The sequence below is a fragment of the Leptonotus elevatus genome, chromosome 5, assembly GCF_054856555.1.
Source record: "Leptonotus elevatus isolate MCC_2025b chromosome 5, RoL_Lele_1.0, whole genome shotgun sequence".
Taxonomy (NCBI): Eukaryota; Metazoa; Chordata; class Actinopteri; order Syngnathiformes; family Syngnathidae; genus Leptonotus; species Leptonotus elevatus.
In genome coordinates this window covers 18,816,481-18,843,772 of record NC_141243.1, presented here as the reverse complement: position 1 = coordinate 18,843,772, position 27,292 = coordinate 18,816,481, and the positions used below count along the sequence as shown (strand labels likewise).

At 41.0% G+C, this 27,292-nt stretch overlaps 1 protein-coding gene and 1 non-coding gene across 8 annotated transcripts; both read right to left on the bottom strand.

Annotated features, from left to right (window-relative positions):
* Positions 1-704: 704 nt before the first annotated feature.
* ep400 (E1A binding protein p400) lies at positions 705-27,200 on the bottom strand. 7 transcript variants are annotated; one of them, XM_086075846.1, is made up of 53 exons: positions 27,038-27,200; positions 24,846-26,205; positions 24,645-24,752; positions 24,475-24,556; positions 24,109-24,228; positions 22,196-22,596; positions 21,805-22,110; positions 20,482-20,667; positions 20,252-20,392; positions 20,075-20,153; positions 19,961-19,992; positions 19,817-19,874; positions 19,608-19,691; positions 19,122-19,232; positions 18,569-18,759; positions 18,320-18,497; positions 18,103-18,239; positions 17,852-18,021; positions 17,525-17,699; positions 17,301-17,437; positions 16,875-17,061; positions 16,354-16,523; positions 16,086-16,267; positions 15,007-15,171; positions 14,548-14,700; positions 14,366-14,421; positions 13,974-14,263; positions 13,523-13,725; positions 13,199-13,368; positions 12,614-12,810; positions 12,397-12,508; positions 11,988-12,278; positions 11,828-11,902; positions 10,144-10,278; positions 10,018-10,062; positions 9,728-9,881; positions 9,121-9,356; positions 8,833-9,006; positions 8,698-8,745; positions 8,451-8,587; positions 8,277-8,333; positions 8,116-8,194; positions 5,671-5,838; positions 5,545-5,590; positions 5,356-5,462; positions 5,073-5,277; positions 3,192-3,310; positions 2,861-3,082; positions 2,577-2,751; positions 2,326-2,471; positions 1,995-2,144; positions 1,846-1,926; positions 705-1,643 (listed from the first exon to the last, which is right to left on the bottom strand). In XM_086075846.1, exons 2-53 carry the CDS (start codon positions 26,169-26,171, stop codon positions 1,359-1,361), a joined length of 9,042 nt encoding a protein of 3,013 aa, XP_085931972.1. In that variant the 5' UTR covers positions 26,172-26,205; positions 27,038-27,200; the 3' UTR covers positions 705-1,358. The 7 variants fall into 7 exon arrangements, with proteins under 7 accessions (XP_085931972.1, XP_085931973.1, XP_085931976.1 ...); XM_086075847.1 differs by having other exon boundaries at positions 1,995-2,141; XM_086075850.1 differs by having other exon boundaries at positions 2,335-2,471.
* Positions 12,901-13,029, bottom strand: LOC147174022 (small nucleolar RNA SNORA49). The gene has a single exon (XR_015095258.1). It is a non-coding gene; the product is annotated as a small nucleolar RNA SNORA49 (small nucleolar RNA).
* Positions 27,201-27,292: the final 92 nt, after the last annotated feature.

Sequence of the window (27,292 nt, the reverse complement as noted above, 5' to 3'; positions counted from 1 at the left end):
TTCTTTTCTGTACGGGAGTGCAGCAATACATAAATAAATAAATAAAATAAATAAATAATATAAAAAATGAATCCAACAGTTTAACATAGTAATAGACTATCTGGTTGTAACAGCCAGACAAAAGCGCACTATAACCAGCAGACATTCTATTAGATTATTCCCTCTTGCCATTCAGTACATAAACATCTGACTCATTAACCTAAATTGATCATTTATTTATTTATTACTCGTGCCAATTTTGCACATCCTGTGTGACAGTATTACTGTATTCATCGTTGTGGCTTCAGCTCTTAACATATTCATAACTGTTGCTGTTCATTATTGCACACCACTGGATATTTTAAGTACTCATTTACATTCATGGCACTGTGCTGGTCACTTTCATTTGTGTGATGATTCTCTGCACAACTGTCACCGTATCATAATTATTTCAGTTGGTCACTTCCTTTTTAAATGGATGTCAGCATCATTTGCACAGCTGTCAATGTTCGGTACTGCCACAATACCACAGTAATGGCATTCTTATATTTCTTAACAACTTGTGTGTTGCATCATGAATGTTATTTTTGTTATTGTTGCTTTTTACTATACTATAGCGTGGCTCAAATTGCTGGAGACAAATTGTGTGTTTTTTATTTATTTAAAATACTTCAGATTCTGATCTCATGGCTACAGTTGGTGTAAAAACTCACAAGACTACCTGGCACTTATAATGGATTTAATGGAAAACGAATAATAAAAAAAAAAGATGTTTGTGTATAAAAACAATGAACTTTATTACAAGTAGGCTGAAAAAAACAATGAAAACACAACTACTTTACAAGTACAAATGTTTTTTTCCCCATGGATATTTACATTTTCTTTGACATTGATTAAAAAAAAAAAAGATGGGATTCATGAGGAAACCCAAAATACTAACGTACATGTTTACAGTGTATTTGTTGGAATAAAAAAACAAACTATTGACTGATGGACCGTGCACTACTCAGTATCTAAACACAACAAAGGAATTTGACATGCAAGGAACTATTTAAGAATACACATATTGGACAGCTCCAAATGAATATGCCTCAGCTGTCTGGTAGGTTCTTTTCGTCAGGCTGAAGGCCAGATGATGAGTTATTATGAGTAGGGGTATTCTTCTTCTTTTCTTTTTTTTAATTAAACATTCAAAATTTCAACAAATGAACAAAGAAATTCGAATCCCACCAGGGTGGACTTCCTGACAAAACGATATTTAAACATTGGAACACATATGCTGACTGACAGGATTGTTATTGGTGGTGGGCTGCAAAACAACATTTGAGTGCAATCCATGTGCACTGCGTGAAAACACTTGGACTGAATTCACTCTCCCCCTAACTGCTCCCCCCGCTGGGCTTGGCGGGTGGTTTGGCCCTTATGCCACCCTGGCGAGCTTGACCTTTGGTGGGCTGCTGCGACTGAACGGGCTGCGCCGCAGAGGACTCTTGCTGGGCGGGGCTGTGGGGGGTCTGGATCTGCGGCGAGGCGGCCGCTGTGACCACCTGCTGCTGGATCAGCTTCTGATGAACAACTTGAGCTGTGGTGGTGCCCGCCGGAATCATCTGCACCTGGGCGGGCGCCGACGTGGTCAGAGTCACCGTTTGAGGTTGCGTTTGGATCTGAGATGGACGAGGGGAGACACACGCTTACATGGTGCTGGCAACAAGAGCAAACAACCACTCGCTAGTCCTGTCACCATCAAATATGTTTAGAATCGATGGATGAATCTATCGATTATTCGACTAATCAGATTCATTTTAATTTTGCATTAAAGTTACTACAAAAGCATTTTTTTTTCACTCACTTGAATGAAGATCCTACCTGCTGCGGAGAAGACACAATTTGCTGAATGTTAGCCACAGTGGGCTGCTGCTGCTGCACTATTTGTGGCAGCTTTGACACCTGCTCAAAAATGAAAACAACCGTCAAACATGAAAACCGCAAGTTGTTAACACATGTTACTGAAGTACCTGGATTTGTTGAGGACCTGTAGGTTTCTGGGTCTGGGCAATGGATGTGGTAAAGAACTGGGGCTTGATCCCGGGTTGAAGTTGAGCGGTGGTAGTGTACGTCACCTTCTGTTGCTGCTGGCTGGGCTGGGCAGCTTGCACCGTAACCTGCTGCGTGCCAAGGAAATTGCCAAATTGTGACATAAAAAAATCCAAAAGGGACGGATTCATGGCTTTTCCATTCATTTCTATTACAGAAAACTGAGTGACAAGCTTGGTCATGGAAGAAATTAAAATCATTAATCAAGGTTTGCTCTTCAGGCAAATTCAACGTTGCTTAGTTGATGCACACCTTGTTTACCTTCTGCTGCACTGTGGCCTGTCCTTGTGTCTGTCCCGCCTTCTGCTGGGCCGCCTGGACGGCCGCCTGCTGCTTCTTCAGTTGAAGCAGCTGCTGCACCTGCATCTGCGGGAAGGACGGCGTCAGCACAGGACCACCTGGCCAAGGAGAGAAAGATGGATTTAGAAGCTGCTGGGGGGGATTGAATGCAAGCACGATTGGCGAGAGTGTCCTGAGGCTTGGAAAGCATTTTGGCAACATACCCGTTTTCTGGGCCTGGCCAATAGCCACGCTGATGCCAGCTACAGTGACCGGCAGTGTGGTGACACCAGCAGACGACACCACGGCTGGTACGGAGACAACTGGAGGCTTGGTGAGGGTCATCTGGGCCGTTTGGCCCGTCTGGGCCTGAATCTGACCCTGGGTGGGTACTCGGGTCTGCAACAACATGTAAGATGTCATGTCAGAATGTGCAAGTGTGTTATTTAGACTAGTATATGTGATAACGATACAAACGGTATACAACCATAGAATAAGAAACATTTACCAGTCTGGCCACCTGCAGGTTGGTTACTGTGGTGCCGGTCAAAACGGATCCGGGTCTTGGCGCCGCCACCGCTGCTAGCTGAGGATTGGCTTGAGCCGCCTGTGTCGGTTGCACTTGGGCTTGCTGGGCTCCCGCAGTTTGCTGGCCCTGAGCTGCAGCTGCCGCCACTGCTGCAGCAACCTGTTGCTGCTGCTGCTGCAGTTGCAACTTATGTTTGTGCATCTTTAATAATAGAAACAAAGCATACATTCATATTCATACATTTCACCACAATCTAAACAAGAACAGCTCCGTTTTATTTTCTGTGAGAATTTTTTTTTTTACGGTTTACCTGAGGTTTGTTTATGGCTTTGATCTGAGGGGAAGCAGCCTGCTGAAGCTGTTGCTGTCGAAGCATCTGCAGGTGGGCCTGGGTGAGGCCCTTTCCTTGTGCAAGCTGCAAACCTGCAGCTTGGTAGAGTACAGCACATTCAGATCAGTCAAAGAGTATGGAATACTGGAAAGCAGGGATGGGCAAATACAAATAATACAATAATGCATTTTCCCCCCAGATAATCAAAATAAATTGAAACATGTACTGTATTGTAAACCAGAGTTTCTGCAGGTATCATCAAATATATATATATATTTTAATTTTAATGACATAAAAAAATTAATCAAGCAACTTAAAACCAATTTAATGCACATGCGCACATATAGACATGCATACATACATAATGCATATACTGTTTGGGCTGTCAGTCGATTACATTTTATATTGGAATTAATCGTACGAGTTTCATAGTTAATTCACGATTAATCGTTAACTCATTCACTCCCAGCCATTTTCCCTGAAGCAACCTCCTTTACTCCTGGCTGTTTAACTGGATTTTGACTGGTTTTGCAAGGACCACAGAATATTGTATTTTATTGTTATAAAAACATGGAACCTACCAAAAGAAAGATTAGAGTCTTTAAGTATATTATCTGTTTCCGTTTTGCAGCAATTAGCATTAGAATATAGCTAAGTTTCATCATTATTCACAAATCTGTTTGGAATTGTGGGTAAATTAGCATTTTTTCAACATGGCCCTGGTTGATCTATTTTGCTCTGCTGCCACCCAGGTGGCCGTTTTTGTAATTACTACCACGTCTTCACCCGTTCTCTGCAGTTCATGATTCTTGTCTAGCATAACAAACGTATAAATACGTCTTTGGGACACTTAAAACATTTAAAATATAACTTATTTATACGTTTTTGGGAGCAAATGAGTTAATCACACATTATATCTGTTCTAAATGTACAATAAAATATTTTAAAAGTTTTTCATACTGTTGTTAACATAAAAATGAACAAATAGGGTTACCAAATACAAACGTGGTTGTATCTTTTAGTTTATTGGCAATATTTTTTTTTTTACCAACTTAAAAAGTTACAGTTAACAGTTAAAGTTAAAAGGAGCGTAAAACAATAAATCATAGATTTGTGTTTAGCTAATTTCCAGCCTCTAGGTGACATTAGTGTTTCATGTTGGATGTTGGTAACAGGAACCGTAAATTGTTCTTGGACTGCAGACCATTTTGTTCATTATTAATTAAAAATAGTGACCAGTCTCTACAAATACATATACTGTACTTTTATCACATTTATTATTCCTAATTTGTGTTATTTTGACACCTTGGCACAACTTTGTATTGTAAAATAAAGAATGAACGACAATTGTATTGTAATAACTCTGGACATCATATTTAATGCTTTTTAATGCCATTTAAGGCCGCAATTTGAGCAAAATCCATTTAAACATCATAAAATTTGTCATCAAACTACAAGAAACGGCAAGGCAGGTCCATACGTCTGTTGTCGAAGACTAGGACCGCACCCCCGCAAGCTCTTTCATGTTATTATCACAAGTCATCGTGGCAAGGTAACATCCACAAAATATTTGTAGCTTGGAAGCACAAACCCTGGGTCAAAAATGTCCAATATGTAGATATATACTTGCTTTTGCAATGTATAAATAGCCACGTCAAGTTGCTATGTTGGCAACACTGTGTTTTTGTAAAATAGCGCCCATTGCTGCAATGTTAGAAGTCAGCAAGGACAAGCTTTAAACTGTGAAAGAAAGAAAAAAAACACACTCTAAGCAATAAACTATTTAAATTTATTAATTTCCCAGCCCTACTGAAAGGGAAAAAACATTTTAAAAATGTGATATTAAATTCACTTCATTACCTTGTGTTACTTGAGTGACAAGTGGGCGCGTCTGAGCTTGGACTGGACTCAGAGTGGTTGACACTACAGTGGATGCGGTTGCCGGGGTAACTGCTCGAACACCCTGCCCTGTAGCTATGGCAACCACTTCAGCAGGGGCAGCAGCAGCGGTAACTGCTCTCTGTTGCGCGTGGACCACCTGTGCTCCAGCGGCAGGACCAGCGGGCTGGTAGAACAACAAACACAGCTCATATTAGGACACGTTTTTCTACAGTGTGACATTTGTGTCCTCATCATGACTCACAGACAGGGTGCCTGGTATGACTGGAGATGCCAGGCGTTTGTTGGCTTGGAAAGGACTTGGAGGCACTCCTGCAACTGTGTTGACAATCACATTTCCCCCAACAGCGGCTGCAAGAACAGACCAAGACAATTAAATCCACTATGGCACACACAAAAAAAAGTTCTCGAGGTGAACCAAGTATCTACACACCAGCCTGTATGGTTGTGCCGGCTGTGGCGTTTTTGATAGCTCCGGCCTAAAAAAGAGATGAAGGACAGGTATGTACAAACAGCTGCATGTTTTAGAACCAAGGAGGACTTGTGAATTGAGTCTCACCAAAACAGCTGCATTAGGAACTGCAGCAGCTCCAGCCAGTGTGGCAGCCTGTGGCACCTGAGCCTGACCAGCAGCAGGGGTCTGGGTCTGGTTAGATGCAGTCTGGGCTGGAGCTCCAGCCTGCTGCTGTTGTGCCAGCTGCTGCGCCTTCTGTTGCTCCGCCATGGCCTACAAGCACACATATGCAGTGTTAAGACTACCTTATTGTACCCTAATATTACATTGGTAACATGATGTCTTATATAAGACTGATTATGCAGACATTTCTTTATTTACTGCATGAAATTAAGTTGTATAAGAGCTATGCCTTCAAACAACAAGGGCCTAAATTACAGTAATTTCTGGACTATAAGGCGCACCTGACTATAAGCCGCGCCAGCTAAATTCGAGGAATACTCGAGTTTGTTACCCTTATAAGCCGCACCCGATTGTAAGCCGCAGGTGTTTTAATGTTACCACAGCGGGTAACGGCTACTTTCTTTTCCATAATGAGGGTGCAAATGGTCTCGCTCTTGTTCTGTCTCTCCTACTGTATTTGGGCTCACTTGGTTTGTTTTGCTCTGCCTGACGCTCTTGCGCTTCCTTTATAGTGCGCCACCTTTGTGATCTGATGGATAAGCCGCACCTTTGTATTAGACGCAGAGTCGAATGCAAGTGAAAAAAGTAGTGGCTTATAGTCCAGAAATTACTGGAATCAATTAATTCAGGCACAACTACTATTAGTTTGTTGTCTGAGGCTGTCAAAATAATTGACAGATAACAAAAACCATTAAATCATATAAAAAGCAAACCATGAATTCAGTGACAAAAAAATACTCCAGGGCTTCAACAATTATTTTACTAATTGATTAATCAATGAAATGGATTTTTTAAAAATCCATACCTTAATTAAAAAACAACAACGATATGGATACGGATATGATTTCAAATTGACATGGCAGAAAGGTGCATGAACATACCAGAGCTCTCAAAGTAAAAAATTATGATTTTAAAAGTTGAGCTCAAATTACAATAGCCCAAGGACAACACAAACACATAAAAATGTATGGTATAAAATAGCTCCAAGGGAATTGTTTTTGTCATCGTCATATTACTGTCTGTATCCTAAGTCTCAACTCCCATGTTAAAATTTTCAGGCTTTCCCATAACTTCACCACTGTCCCTGTGTAGTGACAAAATAATCACATTCTCCCTCTTGGTCTGTTCCATTTAAATCTTATATAAAAACAACACACTAAGAAAAAAACAGTTGGTTTCAAAGCTTGCCTCTTATCTTTTCATGATTCTTGTCGAGTTCAGGTAACTTTCCATTTACCAAACAAGATCCTGTATAAATCTGTATAAAATGTCGACATCATACTTCACCTACAAAAAACTTACTTATTTGATTTATATATGTACTGACAATAAACAATGAATGCTGCGTTACACTGCGTTTCCCCTTTATGTCCACTGGATGGCACAGGTCATTTGAAAATGAAGTACCTCTAACTTAGTTACATGCTATATTACCAAAATAACTTTGAATATTATCATTTGCAGCACTTAAAAATACCGTATATTATTATCAATCAGCAATTTTGTATGGCTCGCATAAGCATATGTATTATTGATTGATAATTAACTAGAGCTGTCAAACGATTACATTTTTTAATCAGACTAATCACATCTTAGATTTTTGATTAATCATGATTAATCGCTGAATTAAAAAGGCTTTTATGCACCTGTTGTGTTCATTCTTTCGACATTTAATTAATGTTATGAAAACGTCTTCAACAATTTTTGAACCACTGCACACGCTCATCCCTCTTTTTCTATTAAGTTAATTACTTGCATAATTTAAAATGGGGAAAAAAACATTTATTAAATGCTTTACTTTAATGCATGTAGTTATGTTTATTGCTCAAACACAACCTGTGCTACCTTTAACGTAACCATTCGCTGACAGCTAGCGGATCATCTGCATTTAAAATTAATAGTGCGATTAATCTGCGTTAATATATGATTAATGCGATATTTTTTTGTGATTAATTACTTAGTTAATGCTTTAACTTTGACAGCACTATAATTAACACATTATTGCAGCCATACCTCTTCAGCTGTACGTGGTTCCGTAGACACTACGCGCATTGAAAGCGTCAGGACTTCATTGGGATTGTTTAATCAAGATCCAGTCATAAACTATGTCATGAGAGCAGGCGCTCTGTCCCATCGTGTCTGCTGCTTTGTACTACACAGCAACCCCACAGGTGAGTGGTGTAATAATCAGGCGACGCAGGAGGTAATTGATGTAATAAATGCACGACCCAACAAATCAGTAATGAAATTTGTTACCAATACATTCAATAATTGATTTTTATCGATTTGTTGTTGCGGTCCTACAATTTTCCCAATCTTCAATCACTGAAAATTCTTACATTTTCCATCAGCAATCCTGACAATTACCTTTTTCTCTTTGGCGATCCTCTCGGCACGTTGCGATGCCACCTGAATGGGGGGGAGGGGCTTGTCGTAGCTTATCCCACTGTATAAAACAAACGGATCTCAGATTTTGCTCTGCATTGTTGGAGACGGAGTCATGCGTTACAAGACAACAGAATGGGTACCTTTCTGCCAAAACAGAGGCGTGTTTGGGATTCTTCTGGAATGGATTCATGCCTAGCCTGTAAGAAAAGTGGATTTCAATACAGTCGAACAATATCTCATCTGAAATCAAATATTTCCCTCCAATATTTAATCACACATAGCTTAAGTTCCATTTGTCTCGATGCTGTACTCACAGAGGTTTGATGGGTGGGCTCCTCTTGCTCGCTATAATTTTTATAAGCTCAAAGCGGCTGTTGTAGAGTTGAATTTGAGTGGCGTTGTCATCTTGTGTGTAGATCTGACAGGTCCTTAGAGGACGGCTATTCTTAGACTAAGTGTGAAAAGACATGCACGACACAAAAACAAGTTTTGTGAACCCAATGATTCAAGAAGTACAAACATTACAGATATATTTTTGAAAGAAAAACAAGGATAAAGCACCTTGTAGATGCTCTTTGTTTTCTTCTTAGGGTTTGCCTCATACAGCAACTGAAAATGGTAACATATTCGTTAGAAAAAGATCAAATGCAGTTTCAAAACCTAGTTTGGCAGACCAGGACTGAGAAGCTGGACTACCTTGCCCTCTTCCCTGGGAATGATGACATTCTCGTAGCGGTTACGGCATTGCTTGGGAGAGCGGTAGATGCGGCTGCAGGAGTTCACCACATCACTCACCAGATCCCAGTTGGGGGTGTGAGCAGGAGACACAATCGTCAGATTAAGAGGCAGCTCCAGCAGTTGTTTCACAGCCTGTAACAAACAATCAGTCTTAGCGTCTGAATAAGCATGACATTTCAGTGTTTTTCACCAAAGACGTCATCAAGTCATACATATCCTCAAGAAAGAAGATCGTGAAGTCAGTACCTGAAGCAGAGCCCAGTCTTCACTGATGAGCCACTCTGGGTTGTCCTGGCCAGCCTCCGTGGCCGGTTTAACCAGTGAGGGTAGAGGCTTGGCGAAGGGGGCCTGCTGCTTGAGAGAAAAGTTCTTTTTCTGGTCTTTCCCTTCTCTGCGAACTTTCAACATGCTGGCCTTTTCGAAAAGCGAGCGTGGTGGAATTACTGTTTCCCCGTGGCCCTTCTTCTTCTTCCTTGCTGCTGCTGAAAAAATGTTTAAAAGGGGAACATTATTGGTGAAAGAAGGCATCAAAAATGGTGCAGGAGGTGCTTGGGCAAAATGTTGATCTGGGGAAGTTTCTTCTTTCTACAGTGGATATAAAAAGTCTACACACCCCAGCTCAAAGTCTAGGTATTTGGGAAACATTAAAAAATGAGAGAAATTAGACTAAGATTAATTTAAAAACTTTTCCCACTATCAATGCACTAACTCCTGTTAAATCCAAGTCCACACAACTGCCACCCTTTAAAGGGCCTCTGATTAATCTCAAATAACGTGGTGTGGTAAGCTTTTTTTGTTGCTTTCTAATGAACAAAGATGCAGAGTAGCCTGATTACAGCGACCCGACCAGTACCTGAGGGGTCCAGTTTCAGTCTCTTGTGCTCCTTGCGGACGTAGATAGGAGGTAGCTTGGCCTCAGGTATGGGGGTGGTGTCATACATCAGACACATTACGGAGTCTATGTAAATATCATTGTCATCTTGTGGTGGAGTGGGAGGAGTCCAAACCTATGTTACAATTACAAGAAAACAAATCAGTGTACAATTGACAAAGAGAAAACCAGGGTGAAGATTATACCATCTTAAAAAGAGATATCCGTAACAATATAAAACCTCCTACATAAATTATGTCATCATCTCTTACCGGCATGATTTCTGTATGCCCATCCTCGGCATTGAAGACATACTCCTAATAAAAACAAATATTTGACAATATTGTTGAACATAGCAGATAACAGGTTGTGACAAGTACGATTCAATGAGCACCCACCATGTTGTAAGCATCCTCTCTTGTGTAGGTGAAAAGCTCTTCAGCTCCCTCCATCAGCTGCTGGTCCTGCTCCTCCTCTTTCAGTTTCTGCAGCTGCTGCAGCTCCCAGCCTCTCTTAGAACACTCCAATCGCTCCTGGGCAAAATATCATGAATGACTCACTCCATATATTTACAAGTACATGGCATAATTTGATCTTTGTCCCAACTATGTCCACCTCCGCAACCCCAGGTGGCAATGATGCGCTTTTAGCTGTGGGGATTTTACAACAGGGAGGTTGTCAATTGTTATTTGCTAAGGCCTAGTACAATCAAAGAGAATCAGGCTGTTTAGTTTTGCCCCTTCCTTACCAAGGACGACAAACTGACCTAAGGAGGGAATTTGTCCCAATAATAGGGCACGAAACGGCTCGAGAAGAAACTAACCAGGTTAGTCTCGATCACTTAATACCAGGAAATGGATTATAAGCCGTCAGCCCACTTTAAAGTGGGCAGAGTGGGTTATAAGCAGTGCTTTCGTCCTGTCACTGATGAGTCTCATCTCCCCACTAGTACTGGCTTCTTCCGGGAGTTTAATTTCTTTGTGTTTTTTAGGCAACCCTGAAGTGCAAACTAGAAATGGTAGGCACTGGCGGGAGGAGGGGAGTGAATGGGTGGAGCGGGACTATTGTCAATATTCGGGATTTTTGTTTAGATATTTGTTTTTGTGATTTTTAATTATCTATTCTGTTCAGTTATTTTTGTTGTTGTGTTTTGCACTTCAGAGCAACTAGTTTGTTGACACCACAGGTTTGTTGGCAGCACGTTATTAAATACAGGATTCATAAAGGCCTTTACACTTGTACAAATTTTTTCTTCCCTTATGTAATTTAAAATGTTGGAGTGCAAATTTGGCTTATTTTTCTTTTCTTGTGAATATAAAGGCGGTGGCGCGAATGAATGGTGCATGCACTAAAAATTGGCTCCAGTACATATGATAGGAATTTGGTTTCCAATCAAACAGTCGGCAAGTGTTAATCCCACTTTTGCTACGTTCACACTGGAGGAAAAATGTGACTCAAATTGTGTGTTTTTTTCCCAAATGCGACATGTATCTCACTTTTCATATGTGATCTTCGATCGTATACGTATCCGAATGTTTGCAATGCGACCACAGTCTGAACGTCCAGGTCGCATATATCCGACCTATACGTCACCAAAAGCCCAATATGCGCTCCGCGCGGGCAAGGGGAGTACTTGGGAGATATACGTGAATCTGCAAAGCTGTTTTGAGTAACAGTTGTGACTTTATATTTAACTTTAATTTAATCCCACTTGAAATATGAAGCATAAAGTGAGTAATGTTGTCTCTTCTTCTGCGCATGCGGATCACTTTGCAGACGCATATGGTTCATACAGTAGACAGGCTGGTCACAATTATGTAATGTGAATGAATACAAAAAATAAAAAAATAAACTTGGATTTGAGTTGACCAAAAAAATCCGAATTGAGCATTAAGACCTGCAGTGTGAACGTAGCCAAAGAGTCAAACACGGTCTGATTAAGGCGTTTACAGGCATTTGAAGTCTGGTCCATTTTTTTTTACAATTTGAATTGTCAGCACAGTTACAACAATTAGACCATTATTTGCACACCATGTGACTGTAAGGGCCATATGATTTTGCAGTACTTGCAAGTGTTATTACCTTCAGTGCAATTTCATCGTCACTGATATGAAGGTACTCCAGATAGTTCAGAGCGTATCTTTCAATTGGTGTGAGCTGTGTGAAATAATACAGAAAAAAAAACTCACAATAGAGGCACAATATCACAATATCAAAAATGCAATACAATCAATGAAGGTACCTGTTCCATAACTGCATTCAACTCCTCAATTTCAGCGGGCTCTTCTTTAGTCTGGCTCTCTGACTCATCAGCCAGTTTAGACTGCTTGCTTGTCATCTCTACATCCTCTATTTTCACACCGTCTGCTTCTGGTGAATCCTCCAAGTTAATGCTATGGAGAGCTTGGATGTAGGGTCGAGCTACTTTTGGAGAGATGGTCTCAGAGGCAGATGGCTCCTGATGAAGGACAACAAACTCCTCTACCTTTTCCCCTGAGCCTGCCTCCACCTCAAACAAATCCTGGATTGTCCGCTAGAATTAGACCAGAAAAGCGTCATTTACCACAAGTATTCTAATGAGTATGGATTTTATACAAAACTGATGACAAGTCCTGAGGCTCAAGAACAAAATAAGGATGAACTGATCTTACTTGTGTGAGAAAAGCCAGAGTATAATCAGTGCCTTGTGCAGCCACTTCTCTGATTAGGTCCTTGGTTCCATTCTTCAATAGTTTCTCCTCAATTGAGTTCCCACTCTCCAACCTGGACAATAGAAACATGGGGAAACCTTGGTAAACTCCCAACAGCTACTGAAACATATACAAATGTGTAAAACAGGAATTGGTGAGTTTGAACTAAAAATATCACCTGTAAATGTGTATATCCTTAGTGCGCCCAATTTTGTCACACCATTCCTGGGTGCGAGCATCCATACTAGGATTAAGGTCTGTGTCATAGAAAATGATGGCATCTGCATCTAACAAAGTTCCAACTGTCGAGCAGCAGTGGTTTGTCAGGATGCTGCAGAAAATCTGCCTGTTCCTGTTGAAGGTCCTTATAGTCTCCTGCAAGGAGACCAGCATGTGAGTGGAAAAAATATATTTCTACACACACAGACAGCAGCAGCAGTAATGGCAGAGATTTTTATCTGTTTTAATGTGTGCAACAATTTCGGGCCCTGTAAGGAACATAATCCAACAGGGAGGGAATAGTGCACAATAATATATCCCCTTGAGCCAGAACTCTGCACTGTCACAGGGAGGTCCTGGTGTTAGACGGGGAGGCAACAACCTTGAACAAACCACTATAGTCTATGGACGCTTGTGATTTGCTTTTACACCATTGTACTGCGTCGTGAGGTCTCAATTTCTAAAGGAACAGTAATCTCTCAGAGATGACAAAATATGTTACAAGAGATGTATCGGCCATCACAGCAAACTTAATCTTTTTTACCTGACGTTCATCTGGAGTGTAGCTTTCATCCACACGCACATAAGTGAGCTGCCTATAATCAAGGAATGCCTCCAGGATATCAAGCATCTTCACCATTTGAGTGAAGATGAGGACACGACGATTGTCTGACTTAAGCTTCTGCAGCAGAATGGCCAGCGCTTCTAGCTTACCTTTTGATGAAAAACAAAACAACAGTTAATATTATTTTATGTTTGCTTATCATCTTCCTCCATGATCATCACTTGGGAAAAAATGCACAGCATCTGATAGAACTGAACCTCATCAGTTTGTATACGTAACAGGCAGGAAGAAAACCCAACTCACCTGAATCCATCTGCATTAGCTGAAGATCTGGCAAGTATAAGAGATGCCTTGCCACCAAGTGGTGCATGTCGCAAGTATGGGGAGCAAAAATTTCCTTCAACTGTCTGTGGAGTAACTTCTGTTTAATGGTGTAAGGGATGGGAGGATTGGCTGCATACAACTGAGGAAGCGGTGCAACAGCTGGAGGCACCACACAAATCAGCCTACAAGATGACAAGGGGAGAGTTTCTCAGACTAAAATCAATATGACAGGTACCGTAAAAGCATGACTGTAAATTATAAACTATATAGATAAGTGGTTCAGATAATGGATACAATTTCCATTGTGATCACATGTAACTGTTTTTAGAGGTAGGACTACATGACATGGATGAATTTTTATTTCAAAAAAGCTTTCTAACTTTGTAGTACACAATCCAGAGTTTTAACAGTGGGATAAAACACAAATCACCTTTTGGCAATGCTATTGGTAGCCTCCATTTGGTTCTCAACAGAGAGCAGGGTAGACTGCAGTGCAGTGGTGGTTGCCACACAGGTGTTCTGGGCCCTGACGCAACTCTCCCGACCCACCCACATCCAGCCTCCAGCCGTCAGAGCAGAGTGACCAGGCTCTGAGCTCACAGTGCATGTCTGCAACAGGTCTGACCCATATAAAACTCTGCGGCTGCAGCGCCGCTCGTTTGCTTCAAAGAGAAGGCTCAACCGTTGCTTTGCCTGACGGCTTTTTTCTTCTGAAGACTCCTAAAGTGATTTGTAAACAAGGCCACAAAATGTTTAGACTCATTACAAAACTTTTGTCATAAATTGAAGATTCTGTAGCTGTCACTAAATTAATGTACATACCTGTGAGGAAGCAGTAGTGAGCTTGTTAGAGGTTGCTGTGGCATTTGTCGTCACACCTAGTCCAAATATATTGTATGAGCTGAAGGATACGTCCTTGCAAATTGCATGCTATTGCTAAGCGTTGTGGAAAATCGGCTTTACCAGACAAGATGTATGATATGGAATGGTAATGGATAAGTCACCTTGTTGGACTGTTGGCAGAGCTGGGTGAGGTGCACTGGGTGAAGCTGAGGCATTGGAGTTAGGGACAGCTTGTGCCATTGTTTGCATAACCATAGAACCCTGGGGCCTGATGATTTGCTGCCCAGGAGCTGACACAATTTGTAGAATGTTTCCTAAAATCATGATGTATGAACAATTACAATGGGTGCTGATTTTAACATTTAATAAATAAAAGACTGTGTTTGGTATTATGGAGAAGAAACAGTTAAGGCTGAAGCAGGTGCAAGTAAAATGATCGGTTCAGGACAATGGCTGAGAAGTAACATCAGTTTGTGATGATTTTGCTTGAGTGTTACACTGTTAATACAATACATAAATGCTTTTTAGCATAGAACCTTTGAAATAAAAACAACAATAGGCCACCACAAATTACAATGTGAATGGTGATACCTGGGTATATACTATATTAACAAATGTACCTTGGAGCTGCAACGGCTGTCCAGTGGTGAGTTGGCGGAGTTGACTAGGGGACAACGTAAACTTGTTGCCCTGAAATTGCAAAGTGACGGGAGTCTCTTGCTGGGAGATACGATTCTGACTGCCAGCTATGTTGGCCAGCTGGGCAATTTTTACTGCATCGCCTCCTTTAATGAGAAGGAATAATATAAAAATAAAAAATATATGAACCAAAGGTGGGTTGATTAGTGAAAAGAGAGCAGTTGCACAAGAACATTTTTTTTTTTAAAGCTGGGCAGCATTAGTCCAGTTTTTGATCAGGGAAGCGTTTTTGAAAGGGGAAGAAATCAAAATTAAAGCATAGCTGCTGTACTTCGCCTTCAATGGAAAAATAGTCACAGTATTTTGTCAAAAATGAAATGACTAAGTTTTAATAATAATAATGCATCGGATTTTTACTGCTGTTTTCTATCTAATTAGACACTCAAAGACGCTTTACAATGGAATGGATACAATTATTCATGCACTCACACATCCACACTGCGGTGGCGGTAAGCTACTTAAGTAGCCACAGCTGCCCTGGGGCAGGCTGACGGAAGCAAGGCTGCCAGTGTGCGCCTACGGCCCCTTCAACCACCACCAAAAACATTCGCACCTTCCATACACCAGTGTGAGTAGCACTGGAGGCGATGTGTGTGAAGTGCCTTGCCCAAGGACACGACGACACATGACTTGGGCAGAGTGGGGATCGAAGAGCCGTCCTTCTGGTTACTAAATGACCATCTCTACACCCTGAGCCACGGCCGCCACATCATTTATCCAAAGTATGACCATACTGCAAATAAAAGTGGAATCTGTTCTTTATACAAAAAAATATGTGATGGACACAGCAGCAGAAAACCTAACCGAATGTGACACATAATAATGAGAAAGAAAGAAAGAAAGAAAGAAGATTCAAAATATTATTAATAAACCATGGGTAAAACGATTGTACAAGAGGACAAAAAGCAATGTGAATTGTTAGACTACAGGAAAGGTTGTGGATGTGGGATACACTATAGATTTAGCTAAAACTGATAGACCGTGATTTTTTTTTTTTTACCTTGAGTTGCTGTAGTAGCTGCAGTGGTGACGGGGGACTTTCCCCTCGACTGGGCTGAGTTTGACGTTGAAACAGAGTTGTTCGTAGCAGAAGAGCTTGTTTGAGGATTTTGTCCTACAGAACTTGTAATTGCAACTAGACGCCCTTCTGGCTTTGTCCCATACTGCACAGGCTGGAACAATCTAATTGGGAAAGACATCACACCATCATTATGTGACAAATCTTGTAATACATTAGATTAAAAGAAAAAAGAAATGCCCTTTCAAACCTCATTGGTTTTATTGGGCATGGCTTGGGATGTGGCGGTGGTTCAGGACCACTGTAGATCTCCTCTATAAGTTTCTGTGTGACCTTTAGTTTGGGTATTACTTCTTCAGTCTGATAGCGAGTCAGCCGATTTTCATTACTGATCAAATCAAACCGGGATAGGCTTGCATCCTAAAACGATAAAGTCGGGGAAAAGGGTAGAAGTAAATAAGTTTGCGTGTCAAATAGTGTCATATTGTATGTAATATAATGATTTAAGCAATTCTTAGAGTTCTGCACTGAAAAACAAAACAAAAGAACAATAAAAAACTACACTGTTAATACTATAATAGTGCATCAGTTTTGGTGATGAACATAAACAGGAGTGGAAAACGATATGAGCAGTATTTCAAAAGATGATAGCTGAGCTGAGATACAGATGAATAAATCCATGACATAAATGGATCTTTAGCCTGCCGTACGAACTAGAAAAGCCTGGAGAAAGTGTTTTATGAGAATAAGAGTACAAATAAAAGTGCATACTTTGCTTGAGTCATTCTGCATTGCTTCCAGTACGAGTGATGGGCTGTTATAGAGCAGAGGAGCGCAGAAGTAGGAGCTGCTTGTCTCTCGAGGTACAACCAAATCAGGGTGGTTACACACACGCTGTAATTGCATCAAGACCTGAAGCACGCTGACAAAATGACCAGTCTTTAGGGCTTCCTGGGATCTAAAAACATAACCAACACAACATTGGACATGTGCATTTACGAACATAAGTTCCTAATTTCCAGCTGCCTAAAATCTATATTCCAATTAACAAGTGGTGCACACTGTAGGGAATAAAAATCAACTATTTTCACAACTGAAAGTTTCCTATATTCAATGTCTTCTGCAATTACAGCACTGAATTTTTTCTTAAAAAACACATGAAAAAATTTGTGAATTATAGGTGGCATTAAATCTCACCCAGATTGAGTAAGGATATCCTCATACAGGCTCTTTTGTCTGCTGGAAAGGCGGCACTTCAGGATGTGCTCATACTTTTTAGGCAACTGCTTTTCCACTTCCCTTTTGGAACGCCTCAAAATGAAGGGCTGAATCATCTAGTGGTGAGACGAAGTGGATTTTATATTATGCACAGGTAAGTTTCAGTGTGTAGTTATTGTTATTGTTAGTATTAGTATACCTACCCTGTGCAGGCGAATGACTAGCTTGTGACAGTAGTCCTGATTCTGGTCAGTGCCTGCCTTAACAGGGAAGTCAGAGTAGGGCCTGGTGATTCCTGGCATGAGGAAGTGGATCATAGTCCAAAGCTCCTTTAGAGTATTCTGTAGTGGGGTATTGATGAGAAGGAGTCGCTGCTCACTGTAAAAATCATGAAAAAAAAATAATAAATGAGGGGAAAAAACAGACAAAGCTGTGCCTTACTAAATCGGTTAATAAATTCAAGTGACTGTGAAAGAATGTCAAAACCTCAAAATGGCATTATCGGCAAAATGTCGATCACTTAAGTTCACCTTCGAAGAGCAAATATGGTTTCCCAGTGTTTTTCAGTCATGCTTCTAATGAGCTGCACCTCATCCAGAACCAGGTGCCTCCATTTTTGCCTCAGAAAATGGCTGCGGTCCTTCATCATAAGTTTGTACGATGTTATACATACATGGAAGCTGTTTGCTTCCCGCCACCTCTGGAGATCAGATCAGACCAGATGATACCGAGTTAGTTTATAAAGTTATTATAAAGTATTCATTACCCCCAAAACACCTACCGTTCTCTGGAATTTACGCTCCCTTTCCGTTCCCAAATACAAGAGGATTTTAAGGCCAGGACACCAGCGCTTGAACTCCACTTCCCAGTTGAGCAATTTACATGTCCTAACCACAATGAGGTGGGGTCCCCAAACACCTGTTGGAAAAAAATACATTGATTACACCATACCGACAGTATTTCCTGCAACCCTGCAAATAACACCAATAGAAACGTACCCTCTTGTCCAGCTAAGTGAGCCATGTAAGCAACTGTTTGGACAGTTTTTCCAAGGCCTGTCTCATCAGCGAGGATACCATTGAGGTGCTTCTTGTATAGGTTTACCAGCCAGTCAACACCAATTTGCTGATATTCTCGCAGCGAGCCATGTAGCAGAAATGGTGCAGCACTGTGAGTCTAGTAAAATAAAACGATTAGAACAACTACCAGATCTAAAATGATTTCTTCATGTATTTTAAGGGTCTTACCGAGGAAGTGGTCTTGAAGGTACCCTTCGGTAGAAGGAGCTCTGTTGCAGCAGCCACTTCAGATATGTCTCTGGCAGGTTTCCCATCAGAATTGCAAGAAGAGGTCTTGTCGGGACTACGAAACTGGTCCACATTAAGCAGAGAGTCTATGAGCACTGCCTCAGATGGACTGCTCGCAGGATATATTATTGCTGAAAATCACAGAGCAATCTAATTTAGGACGGAAAGACAAATACATTTGCACAAAGTAGTTGGTACCCTCTGTGAGGGAAATAACACACAAGTCAATGAAATACTTTAAACTGAAAATAGAACAGAATTATCCTCAACCCCCACAAATAATAAGAAACATGCATTGATATAAATATGTCTCATTTGTCCAAAAGGCACTCTCCCATAAGTTTTGTGCCTGGCTTGTCATTATAGATTTGGGCAAATTTCAGTCACGTCAGTTTTTAGTTATTTCAGGGATCTTTGTGTTTTTTCATCTGCATGTGTATATCACACTGAGAAAAAAAACTAACAAAAGAAATACAGTATATCACTCTATCACCTTCAGTCTCTTCATCATCCTGATTACTTTGAGGACTCTGCTGCGGCCATTCAAAGCCATCAGCGTAGGCACCGGCATATTGCTTCCTTAAAGCATCCAGCGGCAACTCAGCTAAGAGCAAATGACAAAAAAAGCATAAGATGAAGAAATATGGAAAGTGGCGCATTGACTTACAAGTTTAACTTATTTCGTGACCATGCTATTCCCTCAAATCAACTCTATTGAAGTGAATGAAAATGCCAATGATGTGTTTCTAGCACCCCAAAAAACACGATTTATTTAAAAAGAAAAATAGTACTCTACCATAAAAAATACATAATAATAATAATAAAATAGAAAGCAAATAAATGTACTGGTTTTAAGTAAGTGTAATTATGCTAAAAGTCACACATAAACGTGCACGTTCACACACTCAAGAACTGCTGTGCGTTAATGTGCTCTTAAGTGGCGTTGGGTGATTCTAGACAGAGGCAAAAAGAGTAATACCATCTTTGGCAAGCTCAACCAACTCTGCTTTGTAATCGGCTTCTCTCTCCATAACCTCTTGTTCCTCTATTGTGCTATCTTCATCTAAAACACACAAAAAAAACAGGCACTCACTAGTTTTACATGAGGAATTTTACTAATCACAGCACTATCTAATTAAAAAAAACATACATATATTAAAAAAGAAAACTTGATTGTTTCAAACCTACCAGCTTCAAAACTCAATGGTGAATTTGATTTTCTTTTTCTATGCACAATGTGAAGTTCCTAAAGGAGAAAATAAAGACAAGATGTAAAATGTGATTTCATACTGTATATATTTGTAATATTTGTGTTCAAAGCAGACAACATACCTCTTTTTCACCTCTCTCTCCAACAGAATGACCTGGTACAATAATCAATTTTAATTTGTATGTTTATTCTGCTTTTTTTTTGTTTCAGAAAAACAAAATCTAAACAAGTCATACCTTTGACTGATGTCTTCTGTAAGCCAACCGCTCTAATCCTCTTTTCATTAATTTCAAAGTGAAGTTTAATTTCCACAACCTGATAAAAAGTAATACATTTCATTATTTTTAATTGGATCTTATTGTAAATTGGTTGCAATTGTCATATACAGATTATAACAAATTAAGGAAGCATACCTGCTCAATGTTAGACCAAAAGAACTCCACCTCTCTGGCAATTGTGCTGGCAATATGGCGAAGATGAAGTTCCCTTTCTTTCTTTGACCTCTCTTCACTTTTCCTCTGCTCTTGATGGTAACGTGCACATGTGCGTGCCAGCTGAAACAAAGTCAGAAGACATTCTGACTTAACGCATCAAATTTTGGAGGCTAGACGTTTAAACATTTCACTCTTTCCATTCATTGTACCTTCTTTGCCGCAGCCTCTTTCCATCTCCTCTCCTGAACAAAGTCGGCTGCCATCCACTGCATCTCCTCCAGGAGGTAGTCCCAGTGGGACTTTGGACGAGAGGCCTCCACAACTTTGGGAAGCCTACTGGCTGACCACTGTCCATCCTTTCTAAGCTCAGAGATGCGTTGATGAACTTGGTTCTCCTAAAGATATGATGCATTTAAAAAAATAAAAATAAAATAAAATAAAAAACTCAAATTTGCAATTTTTTGATTAACCAACTTGAAGAATTAGCTGTTAGATGGTCAAGTCAGACTTGAAATCAATGATCTAATTAAGATGCACATAAAAAAAGACTATATAGAGGTGCTTTCAGATACAAATTGTTTTTTAACCACCCCTGTAACTCAGTACTTGTATATCAAATATTTTCCCATTAAAATATATAGAAATGCCATTAATCAATTCCAGCCTCCCAAAACATAAACAACAAAGCATTTTCATGTGTTTCTTAATGAGAAATATATAAAAACACGCAGTAGTCAGTATTTCCTCTATTTTTGGGCCACCACTCAGCGCCAAATCCCCCCCCCCCCCCTCCTTATTTATTCATTTATTTTAATTGTTGAGCACAAACGCATGCATATAACTATCTTGTTCAGTTTGGAAATATACTTGTGCATGCTCATTTGCATAACGCTAGCGTTTCACACATCGAGTAAATGCCCCCTTGTTTGGGGTTACGGTCATCAAGGGCGTCAAGCACCGATGAGATGGACAGCTGACACCTGGCAGGGTAGAGCCAGATGAGCAAATGACCAAATTACAAATAAACAATAAAGCAGCGAATGACCAACCGGAGAAGAGGTCAACTTTAAGTTATTAGCTTGAGATTTTACAAGTTAAACAGACGGTATTTGTTTACACCGCGATGGTTCCCCAGAACGCCTACCCATGCTGCTGAATTTTTTTGGGAGCGGAAACACTGGTCGTTAGTGCTGTATTCCAGCATGTAAACCTGCTGCCATTTACAGAGTCGTGGCTGGCAGCACTGCCATTTCTGTGCAGGTTCATGCATGTTGTTTTGATGTCCTTGAACACACAATAGGTAACCTACATTTCTGTCTTCTCCTTGCTTGCCATTTCTTTTTTCTTTTTTGTAACCACTACTCCTGTCACCCCTGTTGCCGCTGAAAAGATGCAAATTCTTGTGGGACTAATAAAGGTTAAATAATCTACCGGTAATCTAAAATAATCTTTGCAAATTATAGGACTAAATCACTTGTAGGTAACCAAGAAATTAAAAAATGTGTTTACAGATGAGGTATTCTGAAACTTACCAGTTTAGCTTGCTCAACTTGTTTATCTTGAGAAGAACTCTCCTGTGATGATGACTGCATGGTCGCACTTTGATCAAAGCCACTCATTTTGATTCCAGAGACACCATTGGTTCCTGTCAGTTTGGACTGGGTGCTTGGGTTTGTATTGGCAGCAAGAGGACGCAGAGGACTTGTTGGTTGAGTGGTTGGAACACAGTTAGAAGTAGGGATAGGAGTAGACGACATGGAGGTGAGTGATACTGAGTTGGTCATAATCCTTTGAACGGGTTGAGTTGACTCTGCACCAGGACGACCAAGAGTCACCGTCTACGAGAAAGGAAACAAATCTTAAGATTGTACGACAATATCTAAGCACATGTAAATGCACACATATGTCTTCAGGCAGACTGACCGCTTGGCCTGACTGCAGCATTGCCTGGTTTTGTTGCTGCTGGGGAGGCAACTGGATATGAAGACCTGATTGCATCTGCTGTTGGAGCTGGGCTTGGAGTTGTGTGTGGGGATTTACTGATGCCATGACTGTGCCACCTGCCTGTACTTTCACCTGTGCATGGAGCTGACCACCAGGTTGGACTGTACTCTCCACAATATGAGCCTGCTGGGACAGAGTCACTGCCACTGGCAGGCCAGTCATTGGGAGGGCTCCTTGTGGCAACCTGCCTGGCAGCTGAGGGGGTGGCGTATGTAGGCTTGCTGCATTCTGCACTGGAGGTCCTTTGGATGGGTCGTACTGTTGTTGGTTCTGCTTCTGTCCTGCAATCTGGACCGCTTGAGGTGTAGGCGGCATCCCGCCTAGGCACAAAAAAATAATTATAGGACAAACAAGGGGGTGATGTAAAAATCATCAGATATACTTGTATTTACTTAGTGCCCTGTAAATGTCTTGTGGTCTTGTTAGAATATAAAGGCTTTTAATTGAATACAGGTTTTTGGTAGCTTTCCCTGAATAACAGAAGCTAATTGGTAAATTTAATAATACTTGAATGTTTAATTGGAGCTCCCGAGAACAGTGCCAAATGAAGTAGATGAACTTGATTGAACAGAAGTATACTACTTCCTGATGATAATAGCATAAACTAATACGGCAAAATGATTACAGAATAAATGAAATTAATGTGGTCATCTACATGTCTCTCAAACAAAACATTACATAGGTTAATGCAAAATCAAAACATTGCATTTCACGTTCAATGTGGTTAAAATGTCAAAAACTATAGATGCATTGAGCGGTTTTGAGAGAGTAAAAATGTTGAAAAGGAAAGGAAAATGGGGAAAACACCAACAAAAAGACAGCGAAAGTAAAAAGGTAAATAAAATATAAAGCAGACACACAAAAACAGCATGTTTCGCATGCATGAAAGCGATGTCATTCTAGCAAAATTGAAGGCATCTGAATGCCTCATAGAGCAGCAAAGCACAGAGTCGAGCGAAAGGACAAACATGGGGTCTTGCAGACAACAGGCCTGAGCGGAGCTGTGCAATCTAAAGCAGCGCCTGCCTTACCTCCCTGCACGTCACACCACCAACACCTGGCCCTCACACACCCACACCATCTCAATCGCAAAAACCTGTGCGGTGAACACAACTCCTCCATTTGATTCCCCTCCTACTTAGACTGAGGGAAAGAAGCCAAGTCAGAACAAAATGCCATGAGATAACATGAAAGGAAATCAACTTAATGTGACCATGGGATACATGAAAACACTTAAAGTATCAGGATGATGACTCAGAAACCTTGTTGATAATGCATGGACAACCGTAGAGTGAACGACTTGCACAAGAAATGGCAATGGGGAACCAAAAGACAACAAATGGAGTCATTTAATGGGAAAACCCACAAGAAAGTGTGTTCATTCCCACCGAGTTCTTACTTTCTTTGATCCAACTGTAGTTTCACAAAAAATATATAATTAAAATAAAAGCCATCATTACATGATGGTCAGTTGAAAAGATAACTAATCAAAAGAAATAAAGAAATGATAAAGGATGGCCAAAAACACGACAAAAGGAAAATGATAAGACAAGGCATCTTCCCAGTGCGTCACAACTATTCTTCACAGTTGGAAAATCTTCTTCCCATTTCATCCTGACAGAGAATCGGTGTTGGCAGAACTAAGCCTGAATTTCCTGAGGAAGAACTGCTGAGAAACCCAGCATCTGAAGATCAGTTGATTGCTGCTGCTTGGAGTTTTATTTGTCAAAGGTGAAATGTTTTGGCTCAGATACTTAAATCTTCTTCATGTGAAGAAAGGGAAGCATCCAGCAGCATAAGAAGAGAGGAGGGCCTCGTTGTAGCACCCCTACCTTGCGCAGTTGGCATAAGCTGTTGGAGTGGCACGCCAGGCGATCCTAAATGGGCTACACCAGGATGCTGGAAAATGATCCCATGGCGACCAACATCAATCCGGGATCTTTTAGCCTGATCTGGGATTTAAAACACACAATACCCTCATAACGGAAAAAAAGTACTCTGCACAGGGCAATGACCTTCGGAAGACCTCACAGGCCACCTCTCCTTCCTCGAAGAAAATACTTCAACAGAGCGCTAGTAGAGGATGCCAAATATCTAAAAGCAGAAGCAATTAAAGGGAGAAAAGAAAAAGAACAAAACACAAAGCAAACGGGGGAGGGAAAAAAGCAACAGACACAAGTTTTCGATCCTCGCCCTACCTGCTTGCACCATAGCCTGTTGCCTCTTGAAGGCATCCATGTCTGCAGGGTTAGCAAGCGTGCCAGCTGGCCCTTGGAGTCCCTGTCATGCAAAAAATTCAAGGGAGATGTCCTCGTTAACTATAGATAATCCACTGCAGATAGTGTTTCACGCAAAGATTGCATTTTACCTGAAATTGCTGCTGGGTAGAGAAAGCTGCAGATACATTGGGAGGAAGCTGTGTTGCTATGGCAACAGGTGTCACTGCTTGACCATCTTTTCCTGTCGCAACTTTTACCTGAGAGAAGCAAAAGTTTTAAAGAAGCACTACTGAAAGAGGTTAAAGGTTAGTGTTTAGTTGAAATTAATTAAATACTAGCTAATGCAATACCTCATCGTTGATAACCTTAGACTGTTCCTCCTCTTCCTCATCCTCTTCCAAGTCCAAGTCATTCTGTCTTAAGTAAGTATACAAGGGAACACAAGGCTTCTTTTTGAAAGCCAAGTAGTCCATCATATTTCCTTGAAGATGCTGAAGGAAAAAAAGTTCTATTAAGTATTCTTTGAACACCTCTTTTAAATTGTCCATCTTCTTGGCATGGTGATCTAAGCACTGCTTGCGTAGCTGGGCAATCTCTGGCGTAGAAGGAGCAATCTCCTCCAACCTCTTGGGAACCAGTTTTTTAACAGTGCCTACTGCAGTGTTGGTGGCTGCAAGAGGATTGTTGGTATTTGATTGAGATGGGCTGGTAAGGGAGGGGCTGGAAGGTGGGATGGTGGAAGGTATACTAAAAGATGCTGTGGATGTGGATCCAACTGCTGCAACGAGACCATGTGTAGTCTTATCAAATATCAAAGGGCGTGCAAGCTGTCCTTGTATGATGCTGCTGATTTGTGGAGGTAGGTTAGAAGTGGTTATGTGTCCAGGGCTGCCCAATGTAGAAAGAGCAGTACTGGTAGCCACGGGACTTTGAGGTCCAAGATGGTGAATGGTGCCTCCAGTCTGTGAGTGAGGCTGAGAAAGACGGCGTTCCCTAACAGAGCCGGGGGCTCCTGGAGAAGACAATTGAATTTGACCAGGTGTCCCGGGTGCAATCTGGGCCAGCCCTGTTCCATCCTGGTAGACAAAATGACCACTTCCCGGTGGACTGCCTAAACTGATTTGCCGCACTAACATACCCGCCTCAACAAACCGTGTCGGACTCTGTCCACGCACACCAAGAGCAGCTGCGGGGGCTCCAGGCCTTGTGACGCCTTGCAGTGAGACTGGGCTATGCTGGGTGGGACTTTGCGGCTGCATGGGTTGGGGTAGAGGAGATGTGACCTGGATGTAGGAAGATGGAGCATGCTCAAACCTCCATTGTGGTGTTGTATGCTGGAAGCCGGGGGATGCTGGGTTTTGCAGAGGAAGCTGGGTTAGGGTGATCTGCTGGTTGCCGGTCACCATTTGTCCCACATTTTGTAAAGTGATGTTCATGTTTTGACCAGTGACTGGGCTGCGACTCATGATTATCTGATAATTGGGAGATTGGGGAGCTGATGGGCTGGCAGCAGAAGAAAACGTAGTCACGGGAGACTGAGGGTGAGTAACTGTAGTTTGTTGCTGTGAAGCTGCCATGGTTGCTTGCTGCTGCTGATCCTCAACTTCTGAGCCACTAACAGACTTGGATCTCTGGAGTTGTCGTTGAATGTTCTGCGACCCACTTCCATGGTGCATTGCGTGACACCCTTACACTAGCTATCTCAATAATCTGTGGAAAAGGGAAAACAAGACAAAATTTACTCCTAAATGTACATTGTGAGGCTTTTAAATATTCTTGTAATTCTCGTAGTTTAAATATCAGATCATGTTGAATCAATTCAATTAAAAAATGTTTTTTTAATTATTTGCTCAATATTAGAAATGCTTAAAAAAGAAAAAGAAAATAAGCTTTGTTGTAACCAGAACTGCGCTTTGCTTCATCTACAGCATGAATCCAACGTATTATACCCAGTAGTAGTACCCATTGTTCATTGGGTCTCATTGAAAGTAGATGTAACGTGTAATATAGTAATGTGAAATGCAGCTTTACGAAAGAGTAACATTTATGGGTCGCGTCATTTTTATTAACAGCAATAAACTTACAAGGTGATGTAGGTAACGTTTTTTCTTTCCAAAATTGCAATAGCCCACAATACATTATTTTTTTTGTTATCGGTGTTAACTGGCTGGACACAATAATGACTTCAGGATACAAAGAATTTCGCTGTTAGTCTGTTTCGGTAGCTCTCCTGTCAAAATAACGATACCGCTCAGGGGCGTAACGCTAGCTGTAGCAACCCGGTGTGCCGTACATGCAACAGTCCTCAGTTAATAGACCCGTATGTTTGCCAACTCAGGTCTTAAGGATTTAACAATAGTACATATACCATGTATATAATATATAGCCATTGCTGCTGCAAGGCTATTCGTGCTATTTCATCCCAAACAATAACCCTCGCTACGATACGCGTGCTAGCAAAGGCTAAGAGTGTTAGCTTGTTATTGCTAGAAGGCCAACAGTTACGAATAATATATTAATCCATATGTACAGTATTACTTACATGGTACGGGTCTTCTTTCGTCGTTTAATGTTACCTACGTCATTTTTGTAACAACACTAATGTAGTAACAACTGTTATACGGCGAACATGAACGTTACTATATTGCTAACGGATATTCAATGTTTGAAGCTAATTTCATTGAGCAACATGGCGGCCGCAGTGACCTACATCTTAACCCGGTTGTAGTCCTGTTTTACAGGAAGTCGAGAACGAGCATAAACTGTATAATTGTTGCTGTTCTGTTTGTGTACATAC

Bases quoted from the DNA above. Each gene is read 5' to 3' on its own strand.
- ep400 (XM_086075846.1), bottom strand. From the start codon at position 26,171: ATGCACCATGGAAGTGGGTCGCAGAACATTCAACGACAACTCCAGAGA. The intron at 5,278-5,355 runs GTGAGTCATGAT...TTGTTCTACCAG, and splicing joins TCATACCAGGCACCCTGTCT to CCCGCTGGTCCTGCCGCTGG. The intron at 2,145-2,325 runs GTGTGCATCAAC...CTTGGCACGCAG, and splicing joins TGCAGCAGAAGGTAAACAAG to CAGGTTACGGTGCAAGCTGC.